Source organism: Curcuma longa, chromosome 3 (assembly GCF_044706935.1).
Source record: "Curcuma longa cultivar G26 ecotype Majalengka, Jawa Barat chromosome 3, ITB_CL_G26_1.1, whole genome shotgun sequence".
Lineage (NCBI taxonomy): Eukaryota > Viridiplantae > Streptophyta > Magnoliopsida > Zingiberales > Zingiberaceae > Curcuma > Curcuma longa.
The window spans coordinates 9373292-9388773 of record NC_133863.1 but is presented as its reverse complement, the minus strand read 5'-3'; the positions used below and the strand labels follow the sequence as shown (position 1 = coordinate 9388773).

The window sequence follows — 15482 nt, the reverse complement described above, 5'->3', positions numbered from 1 at the left end:
TACAAATAAAATTGCATAGAAGTTGAAAATTCATACAATGTTTCAGTGTGCTTGCTGGATTTTAATCAAACCGAATGAAGTACAACATTAAATTGATGATCCAGCTCTAAGGGCAAAACAACAATTGAAACTGAAACATTCATGGTATCATGGATATTCCTTTCCGATCATTATACACAAGAAGTGCCTGCTTGTGGTGCAGCTGTAGCATAAGATAAATAGTAATCACTGACCTACATGCCATTAAGTAATTTAATAAGCAATAATCTTAATTATTTAAATGGTCTCTCAGAATTTTCTCAGTAACAAATTGATACTCCATGTTGGATCTTCCTTGCGAAACTACCTAATTACTGAATCAAATAACTCGGAAATGACTTATGATGACATCATTTCTCTGAAGGAACCAAACTAATTTTCTCCAAATCTCTCTTGCAGTTCTCCTTCAACTCTTTCAGCCGGAGAAATTTGTCATGCTGCAAATGACAGAAAACATAAGCTGAGCAATGTATCACTAATGCAATGCTATTGTAGGAATAAGTCAATAACTATTATGCAAAGCATACTGTAAGCACATGGACAGGGAAGTCGAAGTAAACTAATTTTTGCTAATTACTGAAGTGCATGCTTGATGCCTTTCAATATTACTCTTTCATATGTAATAAAATACTTATCTTAATTTCAATAGAAAAACAAAATCATAGACAACTTTCGATGAAATTCCATCTGTGAACCACCAAAAATCAAATCCTTGCATCATAAAAGGAAAAAAAAATTCCGATCGAATAAAAGGCACCTAAGACAGACAAAATCAGTTTCAGTGAAAAAGAAGGCATCTTCTCAAATCTCATTTTTACAAGAACTAGAGAATAATAGTAAGGAATCAAGACTTAAGAGTATCAGTCATCTAAACATATAGCCTTAAAGGTTTTCGAATTACATATTTCAACTAGTGCACTTGGATATCTTACTAGAGATTTGTGAAAGATACCATGTTTGCTAATGATTTAGCAAAGGACTTTGTATGAGCCATCTCAGATTTCTGACAAAAGGACAAGAACCTTAGCCTAGTAAAAACTGTACTAGGAAAATGGGAAAACAAAGGAAGTCATAAGGAAGGACTTACAAGCTCAGAAGCTTCACGGGCAACAATATTCTCTGTGCAAAGGAAAAGTGATCGCCACTGTTGAGTTAATTCAGACTCCAATGAAGCAGATGTATCTGAGATCCTCCGAGCAGCAGCTTTGATACTACTTTTGTTGCTGCAACTTCGTGCTTCTAAAGACCTTGCAAGTCTTCTGCTTTTCTTCAATTCTATAAATTAAAAGCAGAAAATCAAATCGATTGAATTGTGCCTTCCCTAATGTAAAACATGTAACCAAGAATAAAGGGTGCTCTAAATGTGAGGATAACTATCAGAAGCTTACCGGCAAGTCTCGCTCTAGTGTCTTGATAATTTAGGTCTGCCCATATGTAAGCCGCTGGTTTACATGTCATGTAAGCAACAAATCCACAATTAGACATGTGAACAACAACAAAAATGAAGTTAAAATACCATACCAATACTGTGCTATATGCAATATCAACATACTCCAACAGAAAGACAAGAACTATCACTTACCTTTGAGACAAAAAGGACATTTACAAGATTCTTCCAGCATTCCAACTTTGCCGCAACTTGGGACACTACTGGATTCATTTACACCAGAATCCATACTGCCTTTCGATGAGCCAGATGGTTTTTGGAACTTCCCGGGACCTTCGCAACTATCAACATTGCCTTCCTTCAAAGTTGTAAAGTCTAAGCTGGAAGATTTTAGTCCAGTGGAACTGTTTTCAACATCCTTTGACTGGAAAGAGTATCTATTAGAACCAGCACTATCAGTTTCATGACCATCTGAAAAATCTTCTTCTGAATCAGTTTCAAATAATTTATCACATTGTGCAAGCACTGGCTCGGTGGATATAAAGCCTGATCCTAACTTGCCAACAGTCTCATTTGCTAATGAATCAGAATTCTTTTGCAAGGAAACTAAACCAGATCCAATATTTCTCTGGACAAAATTGCCTATGATGTTCGAAGACATAGGTTGGCATGCCCCTTTAGCATCGGAAGAGAAAAGGCCCTTCCCTTTTATGTCAACCAAAGCTTCAGTTTTGCCATCAATGTCTGTTTTCCATTTCTTAAAAGCTCTTTCCTCTCCAAAACTATCCTCGACATTGTCTTCCCTGTTTTCGTCGATCCCTTCTCCTGAAAAAGCCTTTTTTGAATCCAAAAGAAGCCCTCTTTTCCCAAGATTAGTTACATCACCCAAAGCACATCTTCTGGCATCGGCATCTTCTTGATATCCGCCTCCTTCACCCATTCTCCACACCCTTGCAAAAATCGCCACATGCAAGTTCCCAAAACCTGGAAAAGATAATCCTCTTAAAGAGAACATTAAAAAAAAAAAGTGACGCAAATAGGGGAAAAAATATCTTTAACAAACTTTTTGTTGATGTTGAAAATCATATACATTGTCTTCCAGACACAAATTGTCGACCAAGCAAAACCTAGACTCGATCCAGCGAACCCTAGATCGCTCGGCCACCAAAGGCCCTAAACCCCATAAAGATCGAGCCTTTCCGATCTTGATGATAATAAGAGTATGAAAAGTGGCGGCGGAAATCTTCGGCAGGCATAAAAGAGCAAAATCGCCGAAAAAAAAAACAGGGGATGCAAAGAGTGAACATAAACTAAGAACGTCACTAACCTTCTCGCCGGATCGTCCTGGGAGAGAGAGAGAGGGAGGAATGATGCAAGCTTGGCTCTTTTGTAGGGCAAAAGGGCGGGCTTTTGGATTTGGATGGGAGGGCGACGAAGGATGCGAGACGCGCGCGAATTTTGTTGGATTTGCTCTCGGTGGCGGCTGTCTGGGGATGAGTTTCATGCTCGAGTTCCGAAGGAGGGGAAATAAATCTCCAGCAATTTAACCCAAAAGATCCTATTTTTAGAAATTTACCCAAACAGCCCCTAAAATATTTTCTTTCTTAAAATAAATTTTTTCAATAAAAAATAAAATCTATCACTCCAATTGTTTTATACAATTATTTTCATATGATCATCTATAAAAAGTTAAATTAAAAAATTATAATATATTTATTTATTTTTTTTAAAATAAATCTCTTCTTTTGGACTTCGAGGTATAAATGAGTCATCCAACTAGCTCAAGTTCAAGCAAATTGAATAAATTCAAGTTTTCGATAATGTTACTGTTAAAGTGTGTTTAATTAAAATTATAAAATTTTCTATTGGATTCACTCATACTTTTTAAAGTTTACTTTTTTAAAAAAAATATTTTGTTGCATAATTTATATAGCAATTTTGATTAAATTATAATATTTGTTATCAAAATTACTAGATAAATTTAGGCAACTTTGATTAAAATTATACTATTTTTATATTTACCAATTTTCATTAAAATTATTGATGAATTTTAATAGATTTAGAGAACATGTGGAACATTTTTTTTCTTATAAAATTTATCTAAACATTTAAAATTTATTTTATACCACATAAAAATATAGGAAATATTGGTAAAAATAAGAAAAAAACACCCCTTATTTTCTTTATTGTCGAAAAGGTTATACTATTATATTAATTTATGCCAAAACTTTACAACCATGTTTGAACAATTTTAATTGATTTTAATCAAATTTAAATAATTTCAACTAATATATTGATTTAATTTCGCTATGAGTATCTTTTTATGAAGAATAAGATGAATCTCTCGTTTATTATAATTTTTTGTTATAATAAATAAAAATAGAGGGGCATTTTTTTATTTTCCGAAAATCCATTTAAATTTGTTATATTATTTAAATATTATCAGTCTTCTAATTTATGGAGGCAGATCGAAATTGGACGGTCCGGATCTATTCGTATCTCTTATTTGATCTCCCACCTCGCCTTCCCTCTTTCGCTCACACTCTCCTTCTCGGCGATCTCCGATCACCTCGCCGCCGCCTCGTCTCGGCTTCCTCCACTTCCGGCGGCAACGATGTTGCTCGGGAACCGTCCGAGGCCTCCGATGCGGCGGACCACTAGCTCCACGGAGTTCCCGGCCGGCGTCCTCTGGGACGTCGAGACCCCCCAGCTGCCGGATCCGGAAGGATCGATCGGCGGCCAAGCGATCGATCCGCATCTGGGAGTGGCGCAGGGAGAGATCGCCGGAGTCGGGATGGACTGGCTCGCGGTTAGGTTCGTGGGGTCCATGCTCTCGCCCCGCGGCGGCGTGCAGAGGAGAGAGCTGTTCGGGTCGCCTGAGACGGCGGCCTTCTTGAGGGCCTGCGGGCTATGCAACCGGCGACTAGGGCCCGGCAGGGATGCCTTCATGTACCGGTATTTGCTTACTCCCCTCCGATCTTCACACGAAAAGCTCCATCCTTCATCTTTTTTTGCTTTACTCGGGATTTCTGGATCAAAGATAGCTTTTTAGGGCTCGCCGTCAGATCTAACTACTGTCTCACCCCCATTTCTTGCTGTCTGAACTCATGGTTTCACTTCTTTTATTTGGCACTCAACCAAAACTTGAAATCCCCACTGAATTCATGGTTTTTTTCCAAAGTTAACAAAAATCAGCTTCTGTTATCAATACTAATGGTATAGAAAATATTCTTCTTCGAAAAGATTCTTCTTTTCCATCCAATGAATTTCTCATAAATCTTGATGCTGTATGATCTTCTATCACAGAAATATTTGCTTGGAAGTATGATCAAAGCTACTTGTCTGTGTTCTTCAAACTCTCTTCTTCCTTTTGCAGGGGTGAGATTGCCTTTTGCAGCCTCGAATGCCGTCAGCAGCACATCAACTTAGATGAGCAGAAAGAGAGATGCCCCTCGAACTCCACTGCCAGTGTTAGTGAAAAATAGTCGAAGAGGGATTTCTTCTTGAGCTGCTTTCAACCAAATGGATGTCATCAATGAAGAACTCTACTATGTTTTTCAAGAAAGTAATGTATCACCACAATGTCTTTTAGATTCTTCTGTTCCCTGTAAATTAGTTCTCTCTTTGAATGCTATCACTCATCTTTTGAGCTGTCTTGAGATGAGTTGATTCCTTCAATCAAGGTTGTGATCATGATCCCTTGACCTCCAAAGTAATGTGTGTTGATGTAACTTTTGTAATGGTGCAACGGTAGGACATCCAGATTATGATCCAGGAGCCCGCTGTTCGATCCCCAGTTATAGTATATTTGTAAGAATTTTTTTTCAAATGGAGAACGCAATCAAAAGATGCTGGACATCTGAATTGGCCGCTGTATATGCTTCTCGATTTACCCTGGTGGTCAGTAGAAAATTTTCGTGGGACCGAACCGGCCATCCTCAGGGATTGAGTCCATGAGATTGACTGAGATTTATCATTTTTTCGTTGATACAACTTTTGCATCACTAAAGAGCTACTTGTTCTTGGATGTTTCAGCATTCATGAGATGCGTGCTTCTCCTTTTTTTCATCATCACTAATCTCCCAGTGGAGAACAAAGAATCTAATGGTGAGATCACTGTCAGCTTGCACCTCCTGGGCCCCATCTTGAAGCTTGAAACAAGGTGATAGCATTGAGCTTTGAATGCTTAATAGTTTACACAAACAATTTCTTATGTGATCAAAATGATTCATTCTCTTTCAGGTCATGCTTGTCATGGTGATTTAGATTGATGTGGATCCTACTAAACATCTTTCTGGTGTTTGCTGATTTCTCTTCACTGGCCCAGGTTATAGATCACAGGGATCACTTTAGGCCACTTTCTTCAAAGCACCCACCCTTTACAACTTATTTAAGATTTTTTCAACAGATAATTTTAGTATCTGAGAATACTTATTAGGCACTAGTAGTTAATTATCATTGTTGGATGATGATAATTGAGCAACTTGAGATTTTTTAGCTCCAAATATTTAAAGTAACAAGTTCACTAGCTAGTTTACTAAGTGTGTAGGTGAAGCCTATGATGCCATCCTGAGTGTAAAGGTATCATCGCTGTGCCTAAGCTTATCTGAGGAGATCCTTCTTCCTAAGAATTTATCGAAACCGCAGACGAACGATGAATGTTTTCTACTCGGTGAATGTTTCTACGCAATCTCTTAGCTCTCTTGAGGTAAAATCATTGTGTATGGTTCTGTTAGTGTTAATTTGCTTCCCTATGAGCTACATGTGAACCTCCATGCTTATTGTAATCTGAACACATTTCAAACATATTGGGTTCTCAAAGATTCCTGGCGTTGGATTTCCGATAGCCGGGAATACGACAGAAGGAAAAAAACCCATTCATTAGTGCCCAATGATTGTCATTCCACAGGAACAACTCAAACATCCATTGAACATTAAGCCATGTCGATATCGAATAACCCTGATCTACCAAACATCATCATCAGTAGTACATTTGGTCTACAAGGATTGCTGACCAAACTCCATGAACAAACACACTAGCATTGGCAAACTCAATCAATCACATCTAGTGTACAAAAAATAACTAAAAAAAAAAATACAAATACAGACTTTAAACAATTTATTCTCGCACTAATTTTGATATGATCAAGTGCACTAATATCTTCTAGGTTAATTTTGGTACTACATTGCCACAAAATATTATGTTTTTGACAACTTATTCTCATATTCCAAAGAATTGGGAGGATCATCTAAGCTAACCTTGATATAAATTAATAAAAAAATATTTATCTAAATATTGATAGTATTCTGTATTCATTCCTATGAGGGTTCAGGCAAAGTTCACCATCACTTACTTTTTCTAAACTGTAACTCATTAGCTGAATAACTAGTCTTAACTACTAGATAATTATCAATCATTTGAAAATTGAAACAGAAGCGATACGATATATGGGTCGAAAGCTAAATAGCTGACAGTGAAGAATTCAACCTCTCCAGGGAAATTTTGCTAGTGAGTGTTAGATTGTGGGCTTGTAATATTAATAGATGATTTACAATTAAACCTGAAGCTAATGAATCAGTCATCACATCTCTAGTCTAGGCACACTTGTATACTGCATTATAATATTACTTTATCATTCTAAATAAGAACTTGAAAAAGCAGGCACAGTTATCAATCCCATATAGGCTAAGTGAATATAGAATTACCTCGCGCACACATCTTCGATGGGGAATTGGATTCAATCGGCATCTTCTGCAGTGAAATCGGGCTCAGGTGGTTTTTGCAACCTCACCAGTCCGAGGGCCCTCCTGTTCCGGAGCCGATGAACACCTCGCATTGCGTTGGCAGCGAATCTTGATGCGTAGAGGGCTGCACCAAGGCTTGTGGTGCCTTTCACCAAGTTGTTTCTGCGTCTTTCTTCTTCTTCCTTCTGCAGAAGCTCGGCCATTTTCCGCTTGACATAGCGTCTCCATGCGGCTTGGATGAAGCAAGCTGCCCATGTCCTTCATTGCTGTGAGTAGAATCGAAATGTATGCTGGACTTGCCGGCTGTGGAGACGCCTGAACTGGCTCGCCACGAACTTGAGTTCGTCAGCATTCAGTGCGAATGTTTCAACTTCATTCAGTGCTTTCACGGTCCTTGTGGAAGTTGGTAGGTTGCCACCGGACTTTGGATCTAGTGCCCAGGTCAAGAGCTCCTCGCCGCAGAAATCACGTTCTTGAAGAAGAGTTCGGTTGAAGAACCCGCTTCTTCCTCCATCAGTAGTTATGCTCTCCAAGCTCCCACGAATGATGAAGAGCATTTCGTCGACAGGATCCCCCTCTCTCAGAATGTATGTGTTCTCTGTGTACAGACTTGGTTTGAGTCCTTCACAAATAGCATCTAGCAAACGCTCGTCCAACTTCTCAAATAGAGGAACCTGCACAAAAGATGAGTCAGATATAGATGTTGATCACCTGATGACAAAGCAAGTAATGATGAACAAATAGAAACCTACCCTCCTAACCAAGGCTAAACAAAGATGACGCTTGATATCCCGCCGAAGATCCTTGGGAAGGCTCTGAACCAAACCTTCTTCATCCACACCTCTCGTCTCCAACCACTTGTACTGGTCATATCGACGGACGCGCTGTCTGAGGTCTGGTGGTAGCATACGGTGATGCATCCACTGTTCTGAGTCGCGCCTCTTAACTCGCATCTCTTCGAGCCGTATCGTCATTGATTGAAGATATGTCTGCAAGAATAATAACAGTATATGATAAGTTAAACCCCACTTTATCACAAGATCCTTGCGCAGAGCTAACGGTAGTGAATTATGATAACAAACAAAAGACAAGGAGAATCGAGGCCACTGGCCGTACCTGCATGTTACCGATAAGAAGGGCAAACAGTACAAGTCCAAGAACAGCGATGATGATCGAGAAGATCACCTCCCCGAGATAAGTGCTCGTTTCCAGCCCTTGGCCAAGAGTACTGCTCCACATAATTTGAAAAGTTTGTCAGTCATTGCAGCAGCTTTCTGGGTAAGTTACAGATGCCAAATCCTTAATATTCCACATAACTTAAAACCTTCCCATACAAAATATGACCTACCTCTCTAATCGATCTCACATTGGCAATTGCAGACCAATCAACTGAAGTTTACAGGGCTACTAACACAAGATTAATCCCATTGGCAAATGATTTAAATCAACTAAAGCAACAGGTAAATTGTCCTATCGGCGTAGATAGCACCGAAAAGTTCTTAAACATAGAAAGGTACAGCAGATGAAATATTTGGTAAATGCCCAAGGGATGTTTCTGCATATAATTGAATGAGCACCAAGAACCCACATAGTTTTCGATTCATTAAATCATTAATGAGAATTCAAAGTTGGCTGGAGAGGATTTAATAGAATTATTAATATATAAAATGAAATGTAACAGGAAGAAAATGGTTCAAACAAAATCAGCCGCATCAATTGTTGATGGATTGAATGTCGGCCAGAAATAATGCATATGACAACCTTTCTTTATTTAGCTTGTCACGAGTAATTAACCACATCCATGATAAAACAAACAATAAAAAGGAAATTGTTGCAAAGAAACTATTGGATGAAAAGTTATCCATTCGATAATATTATGCCGATAAAAAAATTCTAACACACCTGCAATCACCTGTATAAAAAACTCCAACTATATAAAAATAATTTTGTTTTTGCCTTCAACTATAATAAGTAGATTGGACCAGATCAGGCTGGTTGAATTGAAATATCTATAACAGGACAAGATCAGGCCCATCACTGGAGAATATGAAAAATTAAAATAGTGAAAGTCCTGGTTTCACCTGTTAAGGTTACCCTACTTAACTGCCATACTGTTAAGGTTCACTTGATTATACGGCCGAACACGGCAAGTGCAGCAGCCATATTTAAACTACTTGAGGTTAAATTCATTGATCATATATAATAACCAATAGACGGTGGAATAGTTTCAACCTTTAGTTAGCATAGACAATACAAGCTAACAAACTAAGAATCATGACAAAAACAAAAATAATACATACTATTCTCCTGAAACGATGATGAAAAATAGGACTAGTACCTTACATTCTGCAATCCCCACCAGAAGCAGTAAGCAATCTTGGAAACGAAATTGTTAGACTCCACAATACCCGAAGTCAAAGCCTGCTTGTAGATTCCAAATTGGAAAAAAGTATTATTGCTATCATCAGGATTACATAAACCCTGAAGAACCGTAGCGTTGCCATTCTGCCACTCGACAAAACCATCAAGATCTTCATTGCCGCAATATAAGTAATCTGTGATGCACCCATCATTGTGTTGCTGCTTACAAGCTGACTGCCAACAATCATCTTCTCGCTCAACAGACAACAAGTACCAGAAAGAACCAACAACCTGGACAACATCACTTGTCTTTTTTCATATAATATTCCACATACGATTTTTGGGAAAATTCCATTTTTCCATTCAGGTAGACAATCATTTGGTTTTTTAGGTACTCTACTAGTTGTCATCCCTAATTAGCATAATCCTATTATATGAGCAGCCATATGAATAACCTCATGGATGATTATTTTTTTCATGAACGTGGCATGTATGCTAGCAACATGATGTGACTTAATCATTACCAACTCCACTTGTTTGTTACTCACAGTTGTAATAAATCTAATGGAAGGATTCACAGGAACCAATTTGAAAGTTAGTGACCTAGATTGAAAAAAGATGAACCATCTGAAACTGGCTGATAGTCAACAACAATTGATTTAATTAACTGCAATTAGAAATCTCAAGATCAACCACCCATATAAAAAACAGATCGAGATCATCTAGTGAGATCTCAACCTAATACCATAAACTCATTTATTAATTTGTTTCATATGAATAATTGATTAATAATGGGCCAACCAATGAAACTTGCAAAATCCATCAGGTCAAGCATGCAAAATCATAGAATAGGGGAAAAGTTCCATTATCATAAGTTTCTTCAGGTACCATTGTAGGTACAAGATCTTAGTTAATCTACAGAAAAACAAGAATGTAAAAGATGTAAATAAAGTAGGTAAACCATAGCAAGTAACCACTTACATGGCAAGCTAGCATGAACCACAATAAATAATATGCAGCACCAGCCCAAGCAGTTTCAGCAAAGACACCAGCAGTCCTTTTCAACTCTGATGTTAAAAGAAAAATGCGGGACAATCTAGGGATATACTGAAGCAGAACAATAACAAACAATGCATTTTTTGTAGCCAGTACATCTGATCCTTTATTTCTATGAAGAAACCTCCAAACTACAATCTGCATTTATTTATCGAGGGTTTAGACGAAGTCAAGTTATAAATACCTCAGACTGCCAGTATAAAAATAAGACAAGCCAGGAAGCCATCAAATACACAATTACCATGAATATATATATATATATATATATATATATATTATGGAACTACTAGCCTAGAGGAGTTGCACTGCAAGCCAAGCCTTGTATTAATGTTTTGAATGAGTTATGCCCATTTATTATGGTCATACAGGATCAATATCCATGATTACTAGCTTGCTGACAACAGAGTTTTATGTTTACTATTAAAGCATAATTCTATCCTCCACCTTTTCCATCAAGGTTTGAAACTGGCATTAGCAGTGTTAGATAGAACACCTTCGTTCAATCTTAAGTTGCCAGCACTATTAGCAATCTTCTATATAGCACATCTAAATTTCTAATCCCAACATAACAAAAAGAAAAATAAATGTATTTAGCTCACAGGTTTCACAAAACAGTAGTATATCTACTCTCTTTCAAATAAACAGATATCAAATCACCTCTCAGGTACCGATAACATTAAATTGTGTCACGGATTCACATGATTCTACATGCTATATAACTTCAGATTTTCTGATCTAACCATAACAATTTGGCTTCCTATGTAGCCAAGACCAAATAACTGTAACTCATGTTATAGGCAAATGTGAAAAATGATAATTTCATTAATATGGACACGAGAAATTTGGCTAACAGAAAGCTGCAGAGAGAAAATAATAGTCTAAAAAATCTTGAATTGGCATGTTCTCTTGAGTAATTGTCAAAATAAAGAAACCTTAAGTGTCACTCTGAAGAGACATGATTGAGTATGAATTACCATACAACATATCTCCTCAATTTAACACATACAAAAATAAAAAAGTCAATTTAGGATAATATTTTTCCTATAGTAAATGTGAACAAATTTGATTTGGGTCATACCAAATACCCAGCTGACTACATAAGCGTTCAACTCACCTGTGGGACTGGTAGGACAGACAGGAAGTCAATAATGAAGTTGCTTCTCAAGTAATGCTTTGCTATCTGTGCTGTATCAATTACAAGTTCACCTCTGCCAAAAACTCGGGTGGATGGGGCAATGTAACCAGTACGAAATTGAAGAGCCATACGAATAAGATAGAAACAATCAATGATCGTCCGCACGGTAGTAGATGCAACAGCTAACTTCCGATCTATTCCTAGGCAAGTTGAATTTTCATCTTTTATAGGAAGATAATAAAACAAAGGATCCACTGCTACTGCAAGAATACATGATATGACAAAAAGCCTGTTCATTATAATCAGAAATTTATCTTGAGGATCAAAAATCTTCTTCTCAGAAACCTTGAGGTCTTCAGGAAAAACTTCCCTAGAAGCACCAAATCTAAGTGACCTGCCAAGAAACTTAAGTCCCTCAAATCCCTTTCTCACTCCTCCCCTTATGAATTTGAATGAGGTGCGTGATCCTTGACCAAATCCTTCAACATTGAATGTGCCTCTATTCCTTCTATCCGTGTCCGAGGAAAATGACAACGCAGGACTTGACTCTTCAAGCCTAGAAATCAAAACAAACATTTAATAATGTAGTGCACACAGATAAAGAAAGTAAATTCATCTTCTTCAACAGTTCTTGTTATGCTTTCATCTATTTGGAAAAACTTTAGTTCCACTATTGCAGATCATGCATTACCATATCTTCCACATAATCAACTTCCGAAGTACAAGAATAATGGAATTTGGACCACCTTTGGAGGAGTTCAAGATTCACAAATATGATTCAGTTTCCTCTTCTAATTTCATAAGAAAGCTGAGGTGTTATGGAAAGTTCACTGTTAAACTTTTCAAAGTAAATCATGTCAAAATTTTAAAATCTTAAGTCTTAAAGTTTTAACTACATATAATGAAGATGAACACTGACTTCATCCAAGGTTTGAGGATAATCCTCTGTTAAGAATACAAAAACCATAGATTGAGGTATTGAATTTATCCAAGATATTATGGGGCAGTTCTAAAAGGAAGGCGGTCAGGCAAAGGCCTAGGCAGTTGCCAATAAAATATTATTAAAACAATAAGACTATATCAGTTATGGGAGGTGGTTGGGCAAGGGCCTAGAAATTTTGCTTAAGATATTATTAAAAAAATAAGACTGCATCAAATGCAAGATAAGTTTCAATTAAAGAAAGCAACACATAGTGAAGATATAGCAATCATAACAAGATAGTCTACCTATCATATAGAATCCATCCACTAATATCATATATTCTATTGGTCTACGAGTAACTAATTTTGATGATTGTTTCCTATAGTTGGCATATATAGCGTAAGGCATATAGAGCGTAAAGTACAAGAATATTTACAATACATTGGTTAAAATTTTTCATGAGCATATCAACTTGAAAGAATACCTCAAAAGGATAACTAGGTTATAGCGAACATCTTGAAAATTTCATAGAAATGCAATAACAATGCAGTGGAAAGGTGAAAGGAATAGCTGTAGTATAATGACAAGAATAAACTAGGCCACAATGAAATAAGAGAGAAGAAGAACAATGAAAATGCCATGAAAAATCAAAGGGAAACTAGGAAACACACCTAGTTTCCTAGGTGTAGTAATGGTGGATCAGCAGACTGTGGATAACATGGGGGAAGGCCTAAGGGTGTTCAAATGGAGGTTGATAGAAACTAGGGTTATCTTTAGTAAGTGAATAAAAACAACAACTAAGACTTTATCCCAAAAACCATTCCCACCAAAACCTGTGCTGTCACATAAATGGCCCGGTTAATGTGGAGTGACTTCCATAGCGAGGCGGAGGTTGGTCGAAATAACCAAGGTGGCAGTTTTTTGAAACCTGGACCTTTTCCCAATAGTTTTAGCTTTTGAGTAGGTTTCATGTTCAAGTTTTGCTGCACTACTTCAAATAACAATGCCAATTATGTCAATAGAGATGTTAACTTTAGGGCCATCCAATTCAACCAATCTTCCAAAATGTGTGGGCCAATCTATAGATTTTTCAAGCTCCTGATAGCTTAAGCATGTGAGGTAAGTGGTCAATCAATCAAAATTAACATGTGTCAAACTCTGATTGCATATGCATGTGTATGTGGGCATATGAAATAGTATAAAGCTTCCGTATACACAGATGATCTCATAAAGTGATATTTAAAACTGATAAATATGTTTACAAATTTTAAAGAATTTGATGTAAAAATGGAAAATTGTACACGCACATATAGAGAATGACATGAACAGTGTGACTTAGCATGCTTGGTAAGAAATAGGCAAACCTCACAAACTTTTCTCTTTGACCGTCCATATATTGAGCTTTATGTCCACAATCAAACATATCTGAAACACATAGACTAATAAATGATATACATGATCTACCCTCCACAGAAATAATCCAGGAAACAGCTGAACACTATCAGAGAAACATAGCTCCTACAAAGAACAGCAATTACAATTGTCAACAGTAAGTGCATTACACAAAGCAGCTACAAAATTCATGATTTTCTAAATATTTCTGATGCAGTTGCAATCACACACAGAGCCAGCCTCATGGTTAACATATTTCAGTCACAATGTAGGTCAAAGACAGATTCTCGAACATAAAAGGTGAAAACTTATGAAAAAAATCAGACCATAGCACAAAACACCAGTTTATATTAAGCACAACTAATTCTAACAGGTTATACAAGAACACCTCGTGAAGAAGAAACTTCAGTTTATACGAGAAAATTTTTTTTTGAACTACAAAATTCACAAAAATTCTTCATTTCAACTGAAGTTCAACTAAAAAATCAAGTTCATCAGGTAAACTTACGATTACAATCTAACGTCTATAATTTTGAACCTAAGTTTCATGATGCCAAATATTAATTTTAAATCGACCACTAGCACGGTGAAGTTGAAGTTTTTTTCAAGCTCAGATATGAACATATACATCATATTAGATCCTAAATCCCACGGCAGGATATGAAACTAACCCAGCGAAAGCCTTGTCAAGAAAGATGGTTATTTAAGTCGTAAACCAACCAGCACAACAAAACAAAAAGGCAAAAATCAAAGGAATAGATACAAAAAAAAACTAACTTGAAAGAACGAGACTAAGTCCCGATCCAAGATCTAACCCTAAGTTGAAGGATCGAAACCAACATCTGATAGAAAAAATGGATATCATAATAAGGCCCTGATCGAGATGGGATGCTTACCTCAAGCGGATTGACAAGGGAGTAAGCCGATTGTTGATCCTCACGAGAGACGAAAGTCCTCGCAGGCTCCTCCGGCGATGAGTGGATTGGGAACCACGACGAACGGGAACGGAGAAAGCGAGGACGGCGAAGAAAAGCAGTAGAAGACTACCAGATATTTATTTCCCACTTGAACCGGTTCGGTCAACTTATAACAACTGGAAATTGAACCAAGCCGGTCGATAAAACACGACTTATATTACTACTTATGCGCCGGCATCGGTGCTAAGCGACCACCATTTGTGCATCGTGACTCAAATCGATCCTTAAATGGCTGTTCTAGATACAGTTTGGTTACCTAATTGATCATAACCCAAAGCACACCCATCCTGCAACTGGTTCAATCGTCGGCCCCGCATGTCTCGAAGAATCACAAGAAGAGTAACAATGAAGTGGGACCTTAGCCGGTTTGGTTCGGACTGACGTGAGCATCGGACCGAACAAACATCGGCAAATGAAAAAGACAATTATAGCCCGCCTATAAAGCGGGCGCCGTACAAAAAGTAGAAA

The 15482-nt window shown here is 37.4% G+C and overlaps 3 protein-coding genes across 3 annotated transcripts; 1 reads left to right on the top strand and 2 right to left on the bottom strand.

The window, feature by feature from the left end:
• Positions 1-27: 27 nt before the first annotated feature.
• LOC141822794 (uncharacterized) lies at positions 28-2910 on the bottom strand. Its single transcript, XM_074710120.1, has 5 exons — positions 2754-2910; positions 1622-2410; positions 1428-1481; positions 1127-1314; positions 28-476 (listed from the first exon to the last, which is right to left on the bottom strand). Exons 2-5 carry the CDS (start codon positions 2364-2366, stop codon positions 390-392), a joined length of 1074 nt encoding a protein of 357 aa, XP_074566221.1. The 5' UTR covers positions 2367-2410; positions 2754-2910; the 3' UTR covers positions 28-389.
• A 1049-nt stretch (positions 2911-3959) lies between these two features.
• LOC141825298 (FCS-Like Zinc finger 7-like) lies at positions 3960-5206 on the top strand. The gene is made up of 2 exons (XM_074712685.1): positions 3960-4381; positions 4803-5206. The coding sequence occupies exons 1-2, from the start codon at positions 4041-4043 to the stop codon at positions 4909-4911; spliced, it is 450 nt and encodes a 149-aa protein (XP_074568786.1). The 5' UTR covers positions 3960-4040; the 3' UTR covers positions 4912-5206.
• Positions 5207-6927: 1721 nt separating this feature from the next.
• Positions 6928-15073, bottom strand: LOC141822793 (putative cyclic nucleotide-gated ion channel 6). The gene is made up of 8 exons (XM_074710119.1): positions 14934-15073; positions 14010-14163; positions 11703-12279; positions 10514-10726; positions 9510-9823; positions 8288-8399; positions 7924-8160; positions 6928-7845 (listed from the first exon to the last, which is right to left on the bottom strand). Exons 2-8 carry the CDS (start codon positions 14066-14068, stop codon positions 7432-7434), a joined length of 1926 nt encoding a protein of 641 aa, XP_074566220.1. The 5' UTR covers positions 14069-14163; positions 14934-15073; the 3' UTR covers positions 6928-7431.
• Positions 15074-15482: the final 409 nt, after the last annotated feature.

What these genes read in the sequence shown, in the direction of transcription:
- LOC141822794 (XM_074710120.1), bottom strand. Translation starts at nt 2,366, where the DNA reads ATGGGTGAAGGAGGCGGATATCAAGAAGATGCCGATGCCAGAAGATGT. An exon ending in ATGTCCTTTTTGTCTCAAAG is followed by an intron (nt 1,482 to 1,621) that starts GTAAGTGATAGT and finishes CATGTAAACCAG; the next exon opens with CGGCTTACATATGGGCAGAC. An exon ending in CCCGTGAAGCTTCTGAGCTT is followed by an intron (nt 477 to 1,126) that starts GTAAGTCCTTCC and finishes TGTCATTTGCAG; the next exon opens with CATGACAAATTTCTCCGGCT.
- LOC141825298 (XM_074712685.1), top strand. Translation starts at nt 4,041, where the DNA reads ATGTTGCTCGGGAACCGTCCGAGGCCTCCGATGCGGCGGACCACTAGC. An exon ending in AGGGATGCCTTCATGTACCG is followed by an intron (nt 4,382 to 4,802) that starts GTATTTGCTTAC and finishes TTCCTTTTGCAG; the next exon opens with GGGTGAGATTGCCTTTTGCA.
- LOC141822793 (XM_074710119.1), bottom strand. Translation starts at nt 14,068, where the DNA reads ATGTTTGATTGTGGACATAAAGCTCAATATATGGACGGTCAAAGAGAA. An exon ending in CAAAGAGAAAAGTTTGTGAG is followed by an intron (nt 12,280 to 14,009) that starts GTTTGCCTATTT and finishes TTTGATTTCTAG; the next exon opens with GCTTGAAGAGTCAAGTCCTG. An exon ending in GGTTCATGCTAGCTTGCCAT is followed by an intron (nt 9,824 to 10,513) that starts GTAAGTGGTTAC and finishes GATGTTGTCCAG; the next exon opens with GTTGTTGGTTCTTTCTGGTA.